The sequence below is a fragment of the Uranotaenia lowii genome, chromosome 2, assembly GCF_029784155.1.
Source record: "Uranotaenia lowii strain MFRU-FL chromosome 2, ASM2978415v1, whole genome shotgun sequence".
Classification (NCBI taxonomy): Eukaryota; Metazoa; Arthropoda; class Insecta; order Diptera; family Culicidae; genus Uranotaenia; species Uranotaenia lowii.
In genome coordinates this window covers 286930701-286948103 of record NC_073692.1, presented here as the reverse complement: position 1 = coordinate 286948103, position 17403 = coordinate 286930701, and the positions used below count along the sequence as shown (strand labels likewise).

At 36.7% G+C, this 17403-nt stretch overlaps 1 protein-coding gene across 3 annotated transcripts in view; it reads right to left on the bottom strand.

The window, feature by feature from the left end:
* Positions 1-17403, bottom strand: part of LOC129745368 (uncharacterized) — a 313381-nt gene that overhangs the window by 202563 nt on the left and 93415 nt on the right. For all 3 annotated transcript variants that reach the window (XM_055738394.1, XM_055738395.1, XM_055738396.1), the window contains exon 3: positions 601-646. In XM_055738394.1, the coding sequence (XP_055594369.1) occupies positions 601-646 (46 nt within the window). The remainder of the gene's footprint in view (positions 1-600; positions 647-17403) is intronic.

Sequence of the window (17403 nt, the reverse complement as noted above, 5' to 3'; positions counted from 1 at the left end):
CTGTTGAAGTGTTTTGCTCTGGAAATCACTAATTCCTGCAACCAAAGTCCCGTCCCGACTGTGTGGTAGGTATTTTATTTCTATTTTTGAAAGTTCCTAACGAATGTGTCCTCAGAGATTGGGTTTCATGAAAAAAAAAGAAGTTTTCCAAAGGGAGATGTAGCGTTGATTCAAATTTTCGGACGATAAATTTTGAACTTTTTGCTCCCCCTTGGAATAATTTTTTTTCTTCGATAGGTATCACTTGCCAGATAGTAGGGGTGAGGCAGAAATTTCGGCAGCCGAAAAGTAGAATTGAATATTTTCCCTGAAATGGAATAATCAATGCAGCATAACAAATAGACACCGACGCACACACGAGAAGGGATCAAAGGATTTTCAGGAACCAAATCTCTTCAGGACTCTTCGGAAATGGTTGGAATGCCGCTTCTGATAAGCGGCAGATTCCTGCCCCGAAAATATAAGAAGGGATCCGGTCCGGTCCGATAGGGATCTCTTGACGCCAAGGTCTCCAATTCACTTTGAGCAGGAAATTAAATTTGTTCATGGTGTTATACCTATTTTCGACAGAAGGGACAGTTTTAAAGGTTAAGCACTTACCTGCAACGGGAGATAATTTTCGCATCACACACCACCGAGATTTCCACTGTAATATGGGTAAGATAAATGGCCATTAGTATATTGAAAATGTTTCTTCGGAAATTGCCACCAGTTGGACCCAATCTGCTGAGAAGCTGTACGATTCGGGAGCAACCGGATGCTCCTCGACGAGTGTTAATTAGCTAATAAGATGAATCACCTTTTGGAAATGAATGTTTCCAATATATTTTCTCCGAAATGAAGCCTTTGCAAAATTTTCGCTTCCGAACATATTTCTTCGTTCGATAACCATAAATTTTGTTTGCATTGAAAAAAAAAAAGAGATAAAAGTAAATAGAACGAAACTATTTTACGACTCACATATGTACAAAACCTAGCCAATTAAATCGCTTTCCATTTGCTTCGACCTGAAGCGCAATAAAAATTTGATACTCGCAATTAAAGTTCCTGCTGTTTTATCTAGCACAGAACAGGAGCAGGAGATCTGTTCGTATCAGAACAGAGTTGAAAGGGTCGGAAGAACCCTTCCGCAGCATATATTTTTGTTAAATCTAGTGGAAACGAGTCTTTAATAAAGTATCATTTTGATAAGTGGGAATGTGAAACAGAGCCTATTGAAACTGGGAATTGCGCTTTAATATAACATAAAAAAATATGTTTGTCAATCTAAAAGGTTGGTACTTGTAAGTTTAAACGCTTATTTGAGTCTAATGAATAATGTTGGAATCTTAATCATTCTCAAGTTTTGGAGAACAAAAGAAAAATAAAATTATGAAAGAAAGATAAAAACTCATCGATATTTTATGTGTCCAGTTAATAAATTGCATAAGCAAAGGCAGACATGTTCTGTAAAACTAAGCTTGCCAGATTGCCCGGTTTTATCCGGGTTTGCCCGGATATTTGATGCAAGTTTTCGAGAAAGTCCGGTTCGGCCCGGTTGCCCGGATATCGTGAAAAAAGTCCGGATATTAACGATATGGAAATTTACAACGGTTGTTTCAAATAATTTCGCTGATTAACTTTTAGAAACCTTTAAATATTTAAGTGTTCCTAAAAGTTTTTGGAAGTCTGCAATTACATTAATCAAAATATTAATTTCATTTTTTTGCATTTTTTCTTCGCTGTTATATATAATAACACCTAAATTTTGCCCGGTTTTTGCCCGGTTTTTGGATTTGAAAAATTGAAATCCATGCCCGGATTTTGCCAGGTTTTTTTGGAAAAATGCCCGGGATTGCTAGGCCCGGATGGGAGTGTAAAAAATTCTGGCAACCTTATGTAAAACGCTTAAATGTATGCAAAAACAACCAGGAATTAATTTCAGTGAGAAAACTTTCATTTTGCAAGAGTTATGGGGGAGGGTATTGCGAATTGCCCCTTCTCCTTAAATTTAATCTCATTAAACTCAATTAGAGATATTTTTAAAAGTTCCAAAATTAGAGAAGAAATTAAATCCATTCATAACCCATTTTCATATAAACTTATTTTTGACACAACTTCAATCTGAATTTATTTTTCTGGGTAGTGATTCGGGAATATCGTGGAATTTTATTTATTCTGAAATTCATTGTAAATTGAGAATTGTGGTCTAAAAATTTCATTTCTGAATCTAAATTTAATTCTGAGATAAAGAAACGAATGGAAATTCTTAACTTTCTAGCATTTGGAGCTCTATTTTCAATGATTTGCTCTTGAATGTCAAGCTTTCAACCTAGATAACTAAATTTAATTTATTTTAAACTAATTAAAGGAAATTTAATTGATTTGTTTTGAATAACAATAAATTCTCCACGAAGATTGTACGAATTAAGATAAAAATTGTTTTTAATGCTTTGAGAAACACATTTTCCCATTTTATTAAATCATTTTTAAGAAACAATGAATAATCATAAAACAAGGGTTCAATTTCTGACAGCACAATGCAACAAAATTCACATTTTTCGGAGACAAGAGAAAATTAAGAGCTGATTTCGGCTGATTTTCGCTGACTTTTCAAGCTAACATTTGAAAATAGGAAAAAAAAATCATCAAATTAATTTGTGCATTTTTTTTAAACAACTCTTAAATATTTCAAAGATATTAAGGTTTTTCTAGCAATAATTAATTTTTCAGTTGACTGCGAGTAGTTTTGATTTCAGAGAAATAGTTGGATAAGAAATCGTTTGGTTTTTTATTAGTTCTACGAAAATCCAGAACTTTGACGAAATTAAAAAAAAATCAAAACGAAATGACGTTGGCATGAATCAACAAAACTGAGAAATTAATCAAAATCTTCAATATCAAAAATTTTTAAGAGACTTTTCATGATGTCAGAATTTTTTTGTACTCTTTGCATTGATAATTTTTTAAATTGTAGAACAACATTTATGTTTATAAAGTTTTATCAGTGAATCATCTATCAATGACTGACAATGACTTTCAAATAGGTTTTGAAAACATATGCTCAAAAATGCAGTTCTCATGTGTATTTATCTAATAATATTTTTTAAGTAGTCTCAATCGATACAATTTTTCTTCAAAATTTGAATATCTTAATAAAGCTTTTCTTTAATGTTTAAGTGAAAGCAGGATAATACCAGCCGAAATTTATTTGGTACACCACTTAATTGTAGTGATTTAAATTTAAGTGATAATTTTAGAAAATATTTATTGAGCTTGAACAATCATTCTTTAGACAGAAACATCATTTGGTTTGCCTTTTTTAACCAAATTCTGCACAGTGGTCCAGGACGGAACTTTATCGCGGCAAAATTGATGACGAAGATACTTTAAGAGATAGACGAATGGTGTCTTCAACCAAATTCTCATCAAACCATGCGTTTAATAATCTTAAATCAAATATTAAGGCATGTCATTTTCCATGATTTTCACATGAAAACTTTTTCCAAAGAGCAGATACAGCAAAACTGATTTCTACAAAGTTGTAGGCAACAATTTTTGAAACAACTTTACCGAAGACACCACATACATATGTCGTTTTGTGAGCGAGTTTTAATTCTTTGTATATCAAAATGTTAGGCTGTGTAAAAAAAACAGTATTCAGGCTCTAACTTTTATGAATGATTTTATACAAAAAAAAAACTGTCTTGTAGGCATTCGTATAAAACAAAAATTTACACATTTTACTCTTAGAGCGCAAACTTGTATCAGGAGGCGTTCGTTAGTTATAAGGGATTTTTTTTATCAAAAAGTTGTTCTTTTTACATTGTCATATCTCGGATAGGCGCAAACCAAAAAAAATTTTATGATGGCATTATTTAGTTCAAATATTAAATATTTGATTGTTAAACTATGGCGCACAGAGAAAAAAAATTCCAAAGTTTAATAATTTTCAAAACAAATTCACGCATTCAAAAATCTTGTGTAAGAAAGCATCACCATTTCTAGTGCAAAAATCGAATTTTCATCGTTCAGATATTGTGTGAATCCATTGCGATGCTTAAATAAGCGATTAAGCACATGGACTCAGACAATAGCCAAAGGATGAAATGACTTTTGGAAAAGCAATGGCGAATTTTTCTTCCACGGGACCTTCAAATGTGTAAATTTGTTTTGAAAATTTACAAACTTCGGAACAACCAAATATTTGACATTTGAATATTTTTTTGTTTTGCACCAATCCGAGATATAACAGTTTGAAAAGTACAAGTTTTTGTAACAAAGTCCAATATAACTAAAGAACGCCTCTGATACAGGTTTGCGCTCTGAGGGTAAAATGTACAAATTTTAATTTCATACGAATGCCTACAAGAAATTTTCATTTTTTGAATTCATTCACAAAAGTATGAGCCTGAATACTGTTTTTTTTCGACACACCCTTATATTTAATATTCAAAAAAATCATAACATGTTTACAAAACCTCACATGTATGTAGTATCTTCGGTTAAGTTGTCTCAAAAATTGTTGTCTACAACTTTGTGGAATAGGGTATGGCTGTATCTGTTCTTTAGAAAATGTTTTCATGTGTAAATTACAGAAAAAATACAATAATTTAAGATTAATCAAGCGCATTGTTTGATGAGCATTTTAGCTGAAGACATCATTTGTCTAAAGCATGAATCACGCAAAATCTGGACGCGTTAAAAAGGGTCTATCTCGGAGATATGTAAACAAAATAAAAATGTTTTGTAATCAAAATGTAGGGGTTTTATTGCACTTTGAAGGAAAAATAAAAAAAAAAATTCCGATGTTGTTTTGATGAAATTTCTAACATTTTGTCGAGAACCACTCATCATAGGTCGGACACCCTATTCACTGACCTCAGCGGCCATTTTGTTCCACAATCTCTTCATCTCTGTTGCATCCCGAATCGTCCTACCATTCTTCTTCATCTTCTGCTTGACAATTGCCCAAATTTTTTCGATAGGGTGGAATTGAGGGCAGTTGGTTGGGTGGGTTGATGCCCTTTTCGACAAAATCAACCCGTTGGCCCGATATCACTGTAGTAACTCCTAGCTGTAGTGGCAGCATGCCAAATCTGTCGATAACTTTTCTGGTCCTTTGTGAGAACTAATGTACGAAAAAAAAAACGTTTTTAAGGCACTCCTCCTTGTACATTTCGGAGTCCATGGTCTTGTTTTTCACAAAAACCGGGGTTTTTCGTCCGCAGCTGCAAATATTTACCTTGCCAGATCAAACACTTTCTTGCCAACTTATCGGCAAAAACGAATTTGAACTTGGCGGGGACATCACCCCGACCAGTGGCTTTGTAAAATTTTTGGCCTGGAAGCCGCCCAAAATCAGATTTCGTGGTTTTTGAACCAGACCACGTCAGGCTTTTGACGTAGGTGTCCAAAATTAATTTCCGCCTCGCGGCTTCCATTACGTGTTACTTTATTGGAACAAAACAAATCGTTACGAAATTTTTAGCGCTGATAGAGGAAACATTTCCGAACAAAGTACTGTCAAAACGTTCCAGATCCGATAACTATGGTATAATAAACAGTGCGTCCGGATTTTGGATGATCTATGCTTTATCTCTTATAGGATCTTTGAAATTAATTTTGTCTTAATAAAGTCCCGGCCAGGACTAAAAGATCTTATGGTTTTCACGTCTCATTAACATATTTGATCCACTTTTGTTGAAATGCTTTTTTGTTTAATCTTTGTCGAGAGATATTAAATTGAATTTGAGATCAGAGACATTTTTTCTTGAAATCGGTTAATTCACTGTTTCTTAATTTGATGTTCTGTATATGGAAATTTAATCGAGATCAATATTGAGCAAGGTTGTTGAATTCACAAAATTTAACAACCATACCATAATTTAACATAATAAAACATAATAACCCAGAATTTATATTTCACGTATAGAAAATGTTGTCCAGGCTACAAATATTCTAAATGGAAAGAAAATGCGATTAGTTTAGGTCAGTTTTATGTATTTTTTTGTGAAAAAAATCTCTTTGTTTACATTTAGTTTCATACGACGTAATAAAAGCTCACACGAGAAGAATTTATGTTAGTCAACTTATTTAATGTATCATTTTAATCACAAAAAGAAATATTCAAACAAAGAATTATTTAAATGACGACGATGTCATCTTCGGTCCTAATTTCTCACCGGGAATTATTCGCAATGTCCCTGGTTTTTGACAAAATCCAATCAATTCAGAGGATGATGATAGGAACATAAACCAATTACCTTCCAACAACCTAAGTAAGAATGCTGGATGCTTCTTCTTTTCCCCAAAAATCTACAATGTGAGCTTTCGATCAATAAAACGAAGAAAGGAAAGCAACAGCCAGCATGGCATTTGATTGCTTTGCCTCCTCCAGGAAATCCCAAGGATACCAAAAGCGCCCATCATTTTCGTCAGAATGGAATGTAAATCCTGAGTTCGCTAAATCTGCGCCAAATCCGCTGAGCCAGGGCCCGGGCACATGCCTCCATGTAGCCATCCGTCGAACGTGATTTGCATAAAAATGTGTTATGAAAATCAATTTCATACTTAGGGGTAATCTTTCTTCCCGCTTCCAAGGAGCAGAATTTCGTTGACCTGCCTCCACCAAAATCCCATTCTTGCTCTCTTAGGGAACCAATTTCAAACATTGGGACAGATCAGCAGAAGCGCGAGGTTGTAATAATATTGGTTTTCGTTCGTGATTTTTTTCCTCCTCATTTTTTTGCAAGTTGCCGAAAAGCTTTCCCTTTCTCCGGCCTCTCATCAATTCGATGATGCCAGCCACAACTTCCGGCTAGCGCCGCCGGAAGTCATTTTTGGCAGCTCATCCTTCTGGGGAATCATAATGGCGTCCAAAAGGATTTCATCTCAATTCTGCGCTTTTTACTCCTGAAAGAAGCAAAAATATTCACCCATCCAGCTGCCGCTTTTTGCAATCCGGTTTTCGGGGAATCCTATCCAGGAGTCGAAGAACAGGATGATCAAATTATGCAAATTACGATGCTGTTCAATATTCTGCCGAAAAAGTTTTTAACGGCCCTGCTGTCTCGAATCCTGAGGATCATCATCGTTTTTTCAACATTCAACACACCCTTTCTCGCCCTCTTCTTCACCATCGGAGGCTCAGGAACATTCAGCAGTTTTCTCGGAACTCTATTGGTTCAGCCCATCTACCCCTAAGAGATATTCTCTTAGGAGGTTCTGGAGAAACGTTCCGGATTCCTTAGGAACTGAATGGCTTGTAAGAAGGATGAGTCGCCAGGAAATAATCTAACTAAGCTGTTTTGGGGCCGATTATTTTCCTCCTTTCGGGCTGCTCCCGTTTCAAGGTAAATGGCGAAAAACGCCCAGTTAGGTTTTTTTTATGCCAAAAGAGCCTGATGTCCAAAGTCATTAGGAGGATGAGATCGTTGATTCCGTCTGGACGCAGTTATGCAATCGGAAAACACTGACTGGAAATATACCCATTTGAAGCATTTAATGCTATATTTGAAACCGAATTCATAATAGGTTGTAACTTAAAATCGAATAAGGTGGTTAATCTTCTGAAGTTTGATATAATTATCACGAATCAGACATTCAAGCATGCATTAAATTTTTTAACATACAGTGAAGCAAAGAAAAAAATGTATGATCAATCCATTTGAAGCTAAAACTGCTGTTAAAAAAATTGAATGGTGATTAAGCCTAGCCTAAGTACCATTAAACCCATACGATTATCAATTTATAATGACTTTGTCAAGTCATATTCCAATCATGACTTTTAATTTCGAAACCGAGCATCCGTCAGACTTGATTGAACTTTTCATGAATATTCATGAGACTTAATTGTTTCTCGTCTTTGCTACCCAAACCCATAGAAGACAATCTTTCAGCATAATACCGATTTAATTGCTCTTTAAACGTGTTCTAATCGCCCTCCCCTCAACTGTCCCCCCAAAAACCAGTCAAAAACATTCCCCAGCGATTCCAGAAAATTCAACCGGTTCACCCACCGGGTCCTGCAACATGTATTATTTACATAAAACCAAAAAAGCGACATGCATACATATCGATCGTTAGCCACGTTCAACATACAAAATTCAAATCCCGGCTAGGTTGTTGGTTGGGTTGGGGCAAAAGTTGCCGAAACCCAAAATCGATTCGGATCTGACCCCAGTTGCGAGTTTCGAGCTGTCCGATGTCAATGGATGAGGAAGAATGGAGGAAGAGAAAGGGTTCTGGCCGAGGCATGAATGAGAATGGGCTGGAAATTCTATCACCATTAGACAGGGCAGCCCGGAGTGCTCTAGCCTAGGATACCTTACCTTCATACATGTTTTTCTGCTTCCACCCACCCATGTATCCAAGCACATCTGACCCCGTTCTATTGGATGATGTTGGGTGGATGTCATTTGGCCCCTTCTGCCTAACTAGTAAGGGCACCGAAAATCTCATGTAATCGGTCGTTTATCGCTTTTGTCCATCCGCCCGCACTTGTTCACTCACACCCGAAACTAAAAAATGAAAACATTGGAACGACCAGGTGAACATTTAACAGCGGTTCAATTTTCGATAGTCCGATATCTCTGAGCTTGGTAATAGAGGAAAATGTAGGAAAAAAACAAAACCTGAATAATGAGTTCCTCATTCTCCGGTTTCGATGGCCTTATCCATATGCCAGATAACCTTTGTCAATTCTAGGCTGATCCAGTTCACAAATGGGTAACATATGAACAACAAAATTAGAGTCAAAATAAAGTAGGTTTTTATAAAGTAGAGTGCAACAAAAATAATATTCCGGAAGAAAATCTGATGAAAAAAACTCAGACTAGCCAGGATATTATAAATTAAATTCAGAAAAGGTCCAATTGCTCGGATGTTGTTGAAAATCACCTTAGATAATTATTTCAGTACTTCACGGCTCATTAGCCAACAACGCCGTTGTACTGAAGTGGAACATGCGGGTTCAAGTCATCTCGGTAAGCCGTTGTATCTTTTCCGAGGATTTTATGATAGGGGAGAGTGAAGATACTTGATTAATTAGCTATATCTCGAAACTGGAATGACTTACAAGAAAAAAAATATTCTAGAAAAATGTGCTCAATGAGACAAAACAACTTTGCTTTAAGCTCAAAAAATTTTAACAAAATAATTGAACTTTGTAAAATTTCACAAAATGCTATAGATAGTGATCATTGCTGATTTCAAGATTACGATTATTTATCCAATAACTGATATCTCTACAATAATTGTCTGGGCTAAGGAAGCTGATTTTCTCTTAAATTCAGAAAATAACGCCTTAAAGAGTTCAGACAGTCTTGGAATTTTCTTCTTCTGACATTTATAAATTGTGAAATGAGAAAAACATTACCAAAATAGTCAATTGACATTCTTTTTTAAAATTTTGTTTTATTTTTATCCAAAGACTATGGCCCCGGAATGACGGATCAAGTCTCCCTTAACTTCAAAAATATTTCAACTTTTTTACTTCCATGAAACTGCTTCTAGTTCATATACGGGTTTAAGTATCGTTCTATTTTTTGGAGCATATAAACTTGAAATTGCACGCTGCCAGAAAATGCAAAAGACGGCGAGTTGCCAATTTTTTCTAAAAAGATATGATAAAAATAAGAAAAGGGTATCAAGTATCCCCATTCTGCCCTACATATTTACGGCTTTAATTCCTTCTTTCTTTGATATCTCATGTTTCTCTAATAGGGGAAAACTGTACAAGACGCACCAGCGTAGACCAGCCTGCGAAATCTGATGAAACTACAGCTTATCGTCTTTCCACTCGTATGCACTTTCGGAAGACTATAAATGTTTTGTTGTAATTTACTAACTTCCCACAAATTTTGATTAAAATCAGTCTTATCAAAATTGGTGCAGAATGCCCACAAGACTACGCGTTTCACGCTCCAATTTGGAATGCTGTTAACTTTTGAGGAAATTCGATTTTAAAATGAAATGACATTCTATTTATATGCTTAATCCCAAATTACGATAACAATGCGTAGTGAAAACATATTTCTTCTTTATACTTCGCCATGGGCTTAGCTCTGCTGATTTCTTTTTAAGTATCATATTCATTAGTTGTTTTTTTTACCGGTGGATCTGGGCTTAAAACCTACCAACCTAAGGGTCCGGCGTCGATTGACCGACGCATAGGGCTGAGATAAAAGATCTCCACTGCTGGCGATCCGGAGCCAGCGTCTTCACTTGCTGCCAGCCAAGGTTCTCGTCAACTGTGCGGATTTCAGCGGCTAGACTTCGCCGCCACGAGCTTTTGGGCCTGCCTCTTCTTCGATGCCCATCTGAATTCCAGTCAAGCGCCTCTCTGCAAATCTCGTTTTCATCTCTTCGCAGCGTGTGCCCGATCCATCTCCACTTACGTTCCCGAATCTCGATTTCTAGCGCCTTTTGATGACACCGGCGATGAAGTTCAACGTTTGAGATCCAGTTGCCAGGCCACCAAGCGCGGATGATGTTCCGCAGGCAGCGATTCACAAAAACTTGCAGGTTTCGCGTCGTCACCGCATATGTGCACCAAGTTTCACACCCGTACAGCAATACGGATTTGACGTTTCAGTTGAAGATTCGGATCTTAGTTCGTAGAGAGATCTGGCGTGAGTGCCAGATGTTTCGGAGACTCGCAAACGCAAATCGGGCTTTTCTGATCCGGGTTTCGATGTCCTTCTTGGTACCACCATCAGGCGTAATCTGGCTACCAAGATACTGGAAGCACTCTACTGTCTCAACCTGTTGTCCAGCTACCACGAAATTGGAACGATTTTCTGTGTTGATTTCCATCGACTTGGTCTTTCCGACATTGATTTTGAGACCTGCTGCCTTGGAGCTTTCGGTGAGGTCGTCGAGTTTGCTCTGCATGTCTTGTTTTGTTTGGGCGAGCAAAACAATATCGTCTGCCAGGTCAAGGTCGTTCAGTTGCTCAATCGCTGAAGGATTCCACGGCAATCCTCGGTTTGGTCTACAGTCAATCGATCCAGTCAAGATCTCATCCATTACGATGAGAGAAAGCAGCGGAGACAAAATACATCCTTGTCTCACTCCAGCAGTTACCGGGATAGGTTCGGACAGGACACCGTCGTGCAAGACCTTGCACGAAAATGCCTCGTACTGTGCAGCCCAGATGTTTTCGTGGTTCAAAAGGTCAAATGCTTTTTCGAAATCAACGAACACCAGCAGAAGAGACTCCTGGAATTCGTTGATTTGTTCCAATATTATTCGTAGCGTTGTGATGTGGTCCATACATGATCGTCAGGATCGGAATCCAGCTTGTTGCCGTTGGAGTGTAGCGTCGATTTTCTCCTGGATCCTGTTCAGGATCACTTTGCAGAGTACTTTGAGGGTTGTACAGATCAACGTTATGCCTCGCCAGTAACCGCACTCTGTCAGCAGCTGACCTGCTCGATCTTTCAGCGGCATTCTTGCATTAGTCCTTGCACCACTAAGGCGGCGAGAAATATCAAATAATAATTAATCGGATATCTCCAATGGCGGCGGCTCTTTCTCCCTCTTCGGCTAGGGAATTTGTCCAGGCTCTCTTATCTCATCTACAAACTCGTATAACTGCCTTTTCAAGCTCCGCATATCGTAAGCGGGCGGCTGCTTTGGCTGACCCGGTACATGCCTGCTCAATTCCGACTTTCGCCTTTCTCCGATCATCGATCATCTCATCATGCTCTATCTCCTGCAAATCGGCAACGTCAGTTGGCGCATAACACTGGACCATTGTAAGGTTTCTAACCCGTGTTCTGAAGCTGGCTACGATTATTCTTTCGTTAATCGGTTCCCATCTTTTAAGGGCCGCACGGGCCTGCGGGCTTAACAGGAAACCAACTCCTCGTTCCCGAGTAGCATGTTCTCCTCGTATGCCAGAGTAAAGCAGTACTTGCCCGAACTGTGTCTTGTGTTCTCCAGTGTTAGGCCAACGGACTTCGCTCAGTCATAATATCTCTAACTTGAGGCGGCTAGCTTCTCTAGCAAGTTGTGCCAGTTTGCCTTGTTGGGCAAGGGTTAAAACGTTTCAAGTTCCAATTCGTGTCCGTGTTTCCATGCTAAAAGTCGTCGCCAAAGTTCCAGGTCGGTCATTTCTTTCGGATTCCGTAATAATTCTTTTTATTTGCTGAATCCCAAATTACGATAACAATGCGTAGTTATAACAAATTTCGTCCTCGTTCGAGTTAAAAAGGTGCATCAACATTCGACACGAAATATTTTTCTGCCGCCATGTTTGCCGCGATATCAGTCAAGAAAATGAAATTCGTTGCCTACCTGAAGGCGTTTTACCTATGAGGATTTCAGAAAGTGTGTTTTAGCAATAATTAATGATTTTTTGCTAAAGTCTGGTTAGTTTACAAAAATACGATGTAAATGTAATTAAAAATTGTATGTTTCAGTTATTGCATTCCGTATAATCATTGTTCCATTTCATACCACCCTTTCGGTGTTCTGTCCACTAGTTTTGGCGTTCTACCCCGCGGTTTGCTTTCTAGCTGTTTTATTTTTTTACAAAAAGACAATCATTTTTTTTAAAAAAAAAAAACATCATTAAAATCGTGTTAATATCATATTCTTTCTTTTTGAATACGTAAATCTGATCCCTGAATCGTTGTAAACTTTCAATTTTGTTCATAGTTGATAAATTTCATCGGAAAATATTCTCGAGAGAATCGTCAAATTGTTCATGTTTTGGTCCATTTTTGAACAACAGAATTAAAATTATTTTAACAAAAATGAATATATTAATTTTTGTTGAATTTTATAAAAGCTTTCATCGTAAAATCATTCAACACATTGTCTTGAGAAGCATGAAAGAATAGCTTGTGAATGGTGCTGAATATTTTACACATGAGACATGCAACATTAGACTGAGTCGATTTGAGGTCATTTTTGAATTTCTCAAACCCTGGGGTCTAAAAAGCTTCGTCTGATCCATGATTTTTGTAGAATTTTCAGGTAACGTTTACATGAGTAAATTTGAACTTTTAGGTTTGTATGGGAAAATTTAATATTTTGTACTGAAAAATCAACATCGTTTTTGTTTCTCCTGTGGAACTCAGCCAGCTGACAGTTTTTGTGCCAATTTATAAAATTCCTTAGGGAAATTTTCTGCTGAACAACTTTGTCGAAGATCATAACTTCGTATCTTATTAAGCAAAAAAGTTTTTAGCTGTTTAACAAAAGTATGTCTTTTCGCATTGATAAACAACAAATTCAATTGACATCACGGCATACATAGTACTCTTTCTGTGTGCTGGTGGTTTTAGCATTTGTAAGATGCTCGACATCATATCCTTGAAGGATGGGTCTCTTTAAATAAAAAAACATGAAGTTTCACTGAGATCCTTTATGTGTGAGTTCGTCTTTTTAATAGAACTGAACGAAAAAAAAATTCCGACTCGCCAAAGATTTTCTCATTTTTGCACCGAGATTAATCGTTTTATTCATGTGCATTGAATTTTTCGCTGATGACGCTTCAGCGTGTTAAAAGGCAAAGTTTCGAAGGGAGAAAAACAAAAAAAAACAACCCACGTGCATCGCACGAAACCGTACCAAAAATATATACACACAACAAGTAATTGGAAGCAATTTCAGGTCGCGTCATTTGCAATTAGTCAGCTGGTTGAATGTGGACGGAAGGCTGGGTTGGCTCATTGAACATATGGAGTTACTGCGTAGAAAGGGTTGATTTTTCCGACCCACTCGTCAAACTCCTCCCTTGACCGAGCTTTGCCAGGTTTTTTTTTATAAATAGGGGCAACAGGACCAATCTACCACCTCCGTAACGAGCCCAGTCGTGTTCAGGGCAACAAGGGAAATGCTTCGAACGAATTGATTGGCCTGAGGGCAACCCGAGGGATTCAGGATGAAAAAATTTGCTGGTTCAAGTGTACCATACCCGTTCGATGCAACATTTATGATGGTACAATAAAACTCAATAGCCCTTGTTATTAAAACTAGCCAACAGCTTGCTGGTTTTTCTTTCAGTTTTTAGATGTTCCAGGTTTGAATCAAATACAAAGTATGGAATATGAAAGTATTTTCTAGATAGGAAAACCATGTTTAACTATCGTGTATTTTAAGAAACACAAAAATATGTGAAAAAAAAGAAAAACTTACACAATTCAAGAAACGTCGAATAAATACAAATAATAAAAACAACTTCAGCTGCCAGCTTTCTTATGTAGCTTGAAGAAAATAACCAAACAGATAGTTAAGATAAGCAGATTATGAAAGTTGTTAAACCTAGCGACGACAAGACTTGGGAGGAAAAAACTTTAACCCCATTGATTTAACCGGATCCGTACTACCACACCCGTTCCTCTCGGAACCAATCACAACGGACATACAAATAACTTTGCCCCTTCTGCTTCTCAGCTGGCGCAAGATGATGGGGAATTCCGATAAAGAATCCTCGGCAGCACAAATCCCAACTCTTCCTGCTTGTAGGAGGTCTGTCGGTCGATACCTTTAGGAAGTCCCACGGGATCGGTCCGACCCAAGAAGATGGAGAGATCAAAACTGTCGACAAGATTGCCTGGCGCGCGTATCAAAACATGTCTGTCTATTTCCTAGAACCAGGAAGGAAGTTCGTCCGGTGACTAACTGATAGTTGTTCAGGGTGAAGTTTGATTAAGGGGGGGGGTAGGGTCTAACACTTACAAAAAATCGATTTTTTATTTTTTTTTATTTTCTTATTGTAAAACATTTCAAGAATGTTGTGGCAAATTTTCAAGTCAATTGAAGCAAAACTGTAGAAAATATAGGCCTTTATCTCCTCCTATCTAACACTGCAAGAAAGGCAGAGCAGAAACTTCAAACGCGTTTTTCTCGAAAGCACATTTTTAAAGTCCGTGGACATCGTCTTTTGAAAACTACTTATCCGATTCTTTTCAAATTTGGAACATATTTTCTACATATAAAATACCAGACCCCAACGTTTTTCTTTTTTGTTTTTTTCACTTTGGGGAGATTTTACAGGTGAAAAATGGCGGATTTTTTCGTGAAAAATCGTAGTTTTTACTTCAAACAGCCACAGAAATTTCATAAAAAAATTTTAAGTTAAATAAAAACGTTGGGGTCCAGAAAAACATCTATTAAAAATATTTTGCTCTGATTTTTTGACTTCAGATGATTCTGTGCTGAAATACAGTGTCCACCGCAAATCCTGTTTTCTAAAAGGCATCCTCGAAAGTGCTCCGTCACCGGCTCATTTTTCAATATTTTTCTACGAAAAAATTACTAAATGTTCTTTTAACAATGCTTTGTATAATGCAAAAAATTTGAATGCATTTGTTTGAACGATAGCTCGAGAAAAAATCTTGAAAATGGTGTTTTTTATATACCTGTTAGACCCTACCCCCCCCTTAAGAGCTTCGGGCTTTGGTTCAACTTCCTACAGCGTACGGATTAAAACTTGCAATCCACTTTCGGTGGAACTTTTATCTTTCTATGTTAGGAGGATCAGAAATGTGTTTTTCCGGTAACACCGACAATAAATTATTATTTCCAACTTGCGTTAACTATTTATTTTTTTCTCTAAATGATGTTCGATGTTCATTTAGACAATTTATTGAAGATTTCAATTTTGGCAAGGAAACAATATAAATGCCTAAAGAATGGCTGATCCCCTTCAGTCCATGATTTTTTCTGAAAAAATATTCCCCCCATCATTTGAGATAAGGTTTAAGATAACGTCCGGATGTTGTTCATAAAAAAAATTGTTTTTGGCTTTTTCGGTCTTTTAGCACAGATGAAAAGATGTACAAGCTATGCCTTGAAATGTGTGTAAAGTCTCAAAGACCATTTTGAATCAATTTTATGCTTTTTGGTTGAGCCACCAGATGTCTCTTAATACAGCAGAGAGAACTGTCAAAACGAGAATTCAGTGTAAACGAAAAAAAATTGAAAAATCTAATCAGTTTGGAACGGGTTGTATAAAGTAGTTGTTAGCGTATTTTTTTCACTGAATTACTTGAAGAGTTTCGATAAAATTACCGATGAAGTTACGAAACATTCATGCTAAATGATAAATATAAGGTTAAAATTTGTTAGCTATTTCTTTCGAACTTGCTTGAAGTACTTAATGCTGTACAATAAGAAACACAGAAGTCACATATGAAAGTTCACGATGCAGAGTATTGGTACTGCTCTGTGGGACCGTTCGTTTTGTTTTTATTGGATTGGTCATAACTAGGCGGAGTTCTTGTGACACCGACGTCCATGAAAAAAGTTTGAAAATTACTCTAGACTGTTTGTTATTTTGGCATTTTCTCTAGTGAATGAAAATGATTATGATGCATATTTTCTCAGCTAAAAGTAAATATTTGAACAATTTGAAGACAATATAACTACATATATAGGTTTATTTATTTACGAGTTTATAAACGGTTGCGCTCTTCCGAAAAAATGTTACTCTTGAAAGAGCTATCTATAAACAAAGCAATCTATTGTGCCGTCAAAAAGTTACAAATCAAGCAATAGATGGCACTGTTTTTCGCCAATTTTTAATGGCTTCTTTAAAAAAGCGTGTATGAAATTTTACACAAGTTTTTAAAGATTTTTTGTTTGAGCTTGTAAATCTTCTTATCTGTGCTTTTAGTACATCAAACAACCATGTTTTGAAACACCTGACGTTTCGACCAGTTTTGGTGGTCTTTTTCAAGGGAACTGCATGTTTATTATTCGATTAACATTTCTTATCCTCAGCGTTGTTAAATGTTATAAATTGTGTTGTGTGTAACTTACTTGTCAGTCTATTGTGCATTACCAACATATAGGTTTGACCACATCAGAGCGAGACTCATTGCTTGAGTACAATACAAATCAACCCTATAAGCATTGGAGATGTGCCATAGGGTACTTCTGTCCATAATGCCCTTGCGGGGTAAAACGCCAGCGACTATATTTTGATAAATTTTGGAGATTTGCGAAGTTTTTAGTGGATTCTTTTTACACAAATGTGTTCTCAAAACCAATACCTTGTAACTTTAATAAAAATGGTTACCAGATATTCATTAAAACGCGAATAACAATTAAATTAAATTTTGAGGTGGCTATCCATCACTTAAGTTGTAAAAAGTGATGAAATGAAATAGGCTTTTACACCAAGATGATTGCTTAAAACATCCTCACCATTGATTTTAATGATAGTTCAAATTATACATTTGAGTTATCAATTGATGAAAAACTGTGGTAAATTGATGTTTTATGGTAAACTGAAGACATATTAAATTTGCAATATCTGATCAAAATGCCCCCATGAATTTATGGACAAAACGCCCTCCTCTCAAGGTGCTGTTCGGTAAGATGTAAACAAAACCACGTGTTTTATTCTAAATTTTGGAGTGCAGTTTTCCATGAATACAGACCGATTATCGAAATGATTTATCG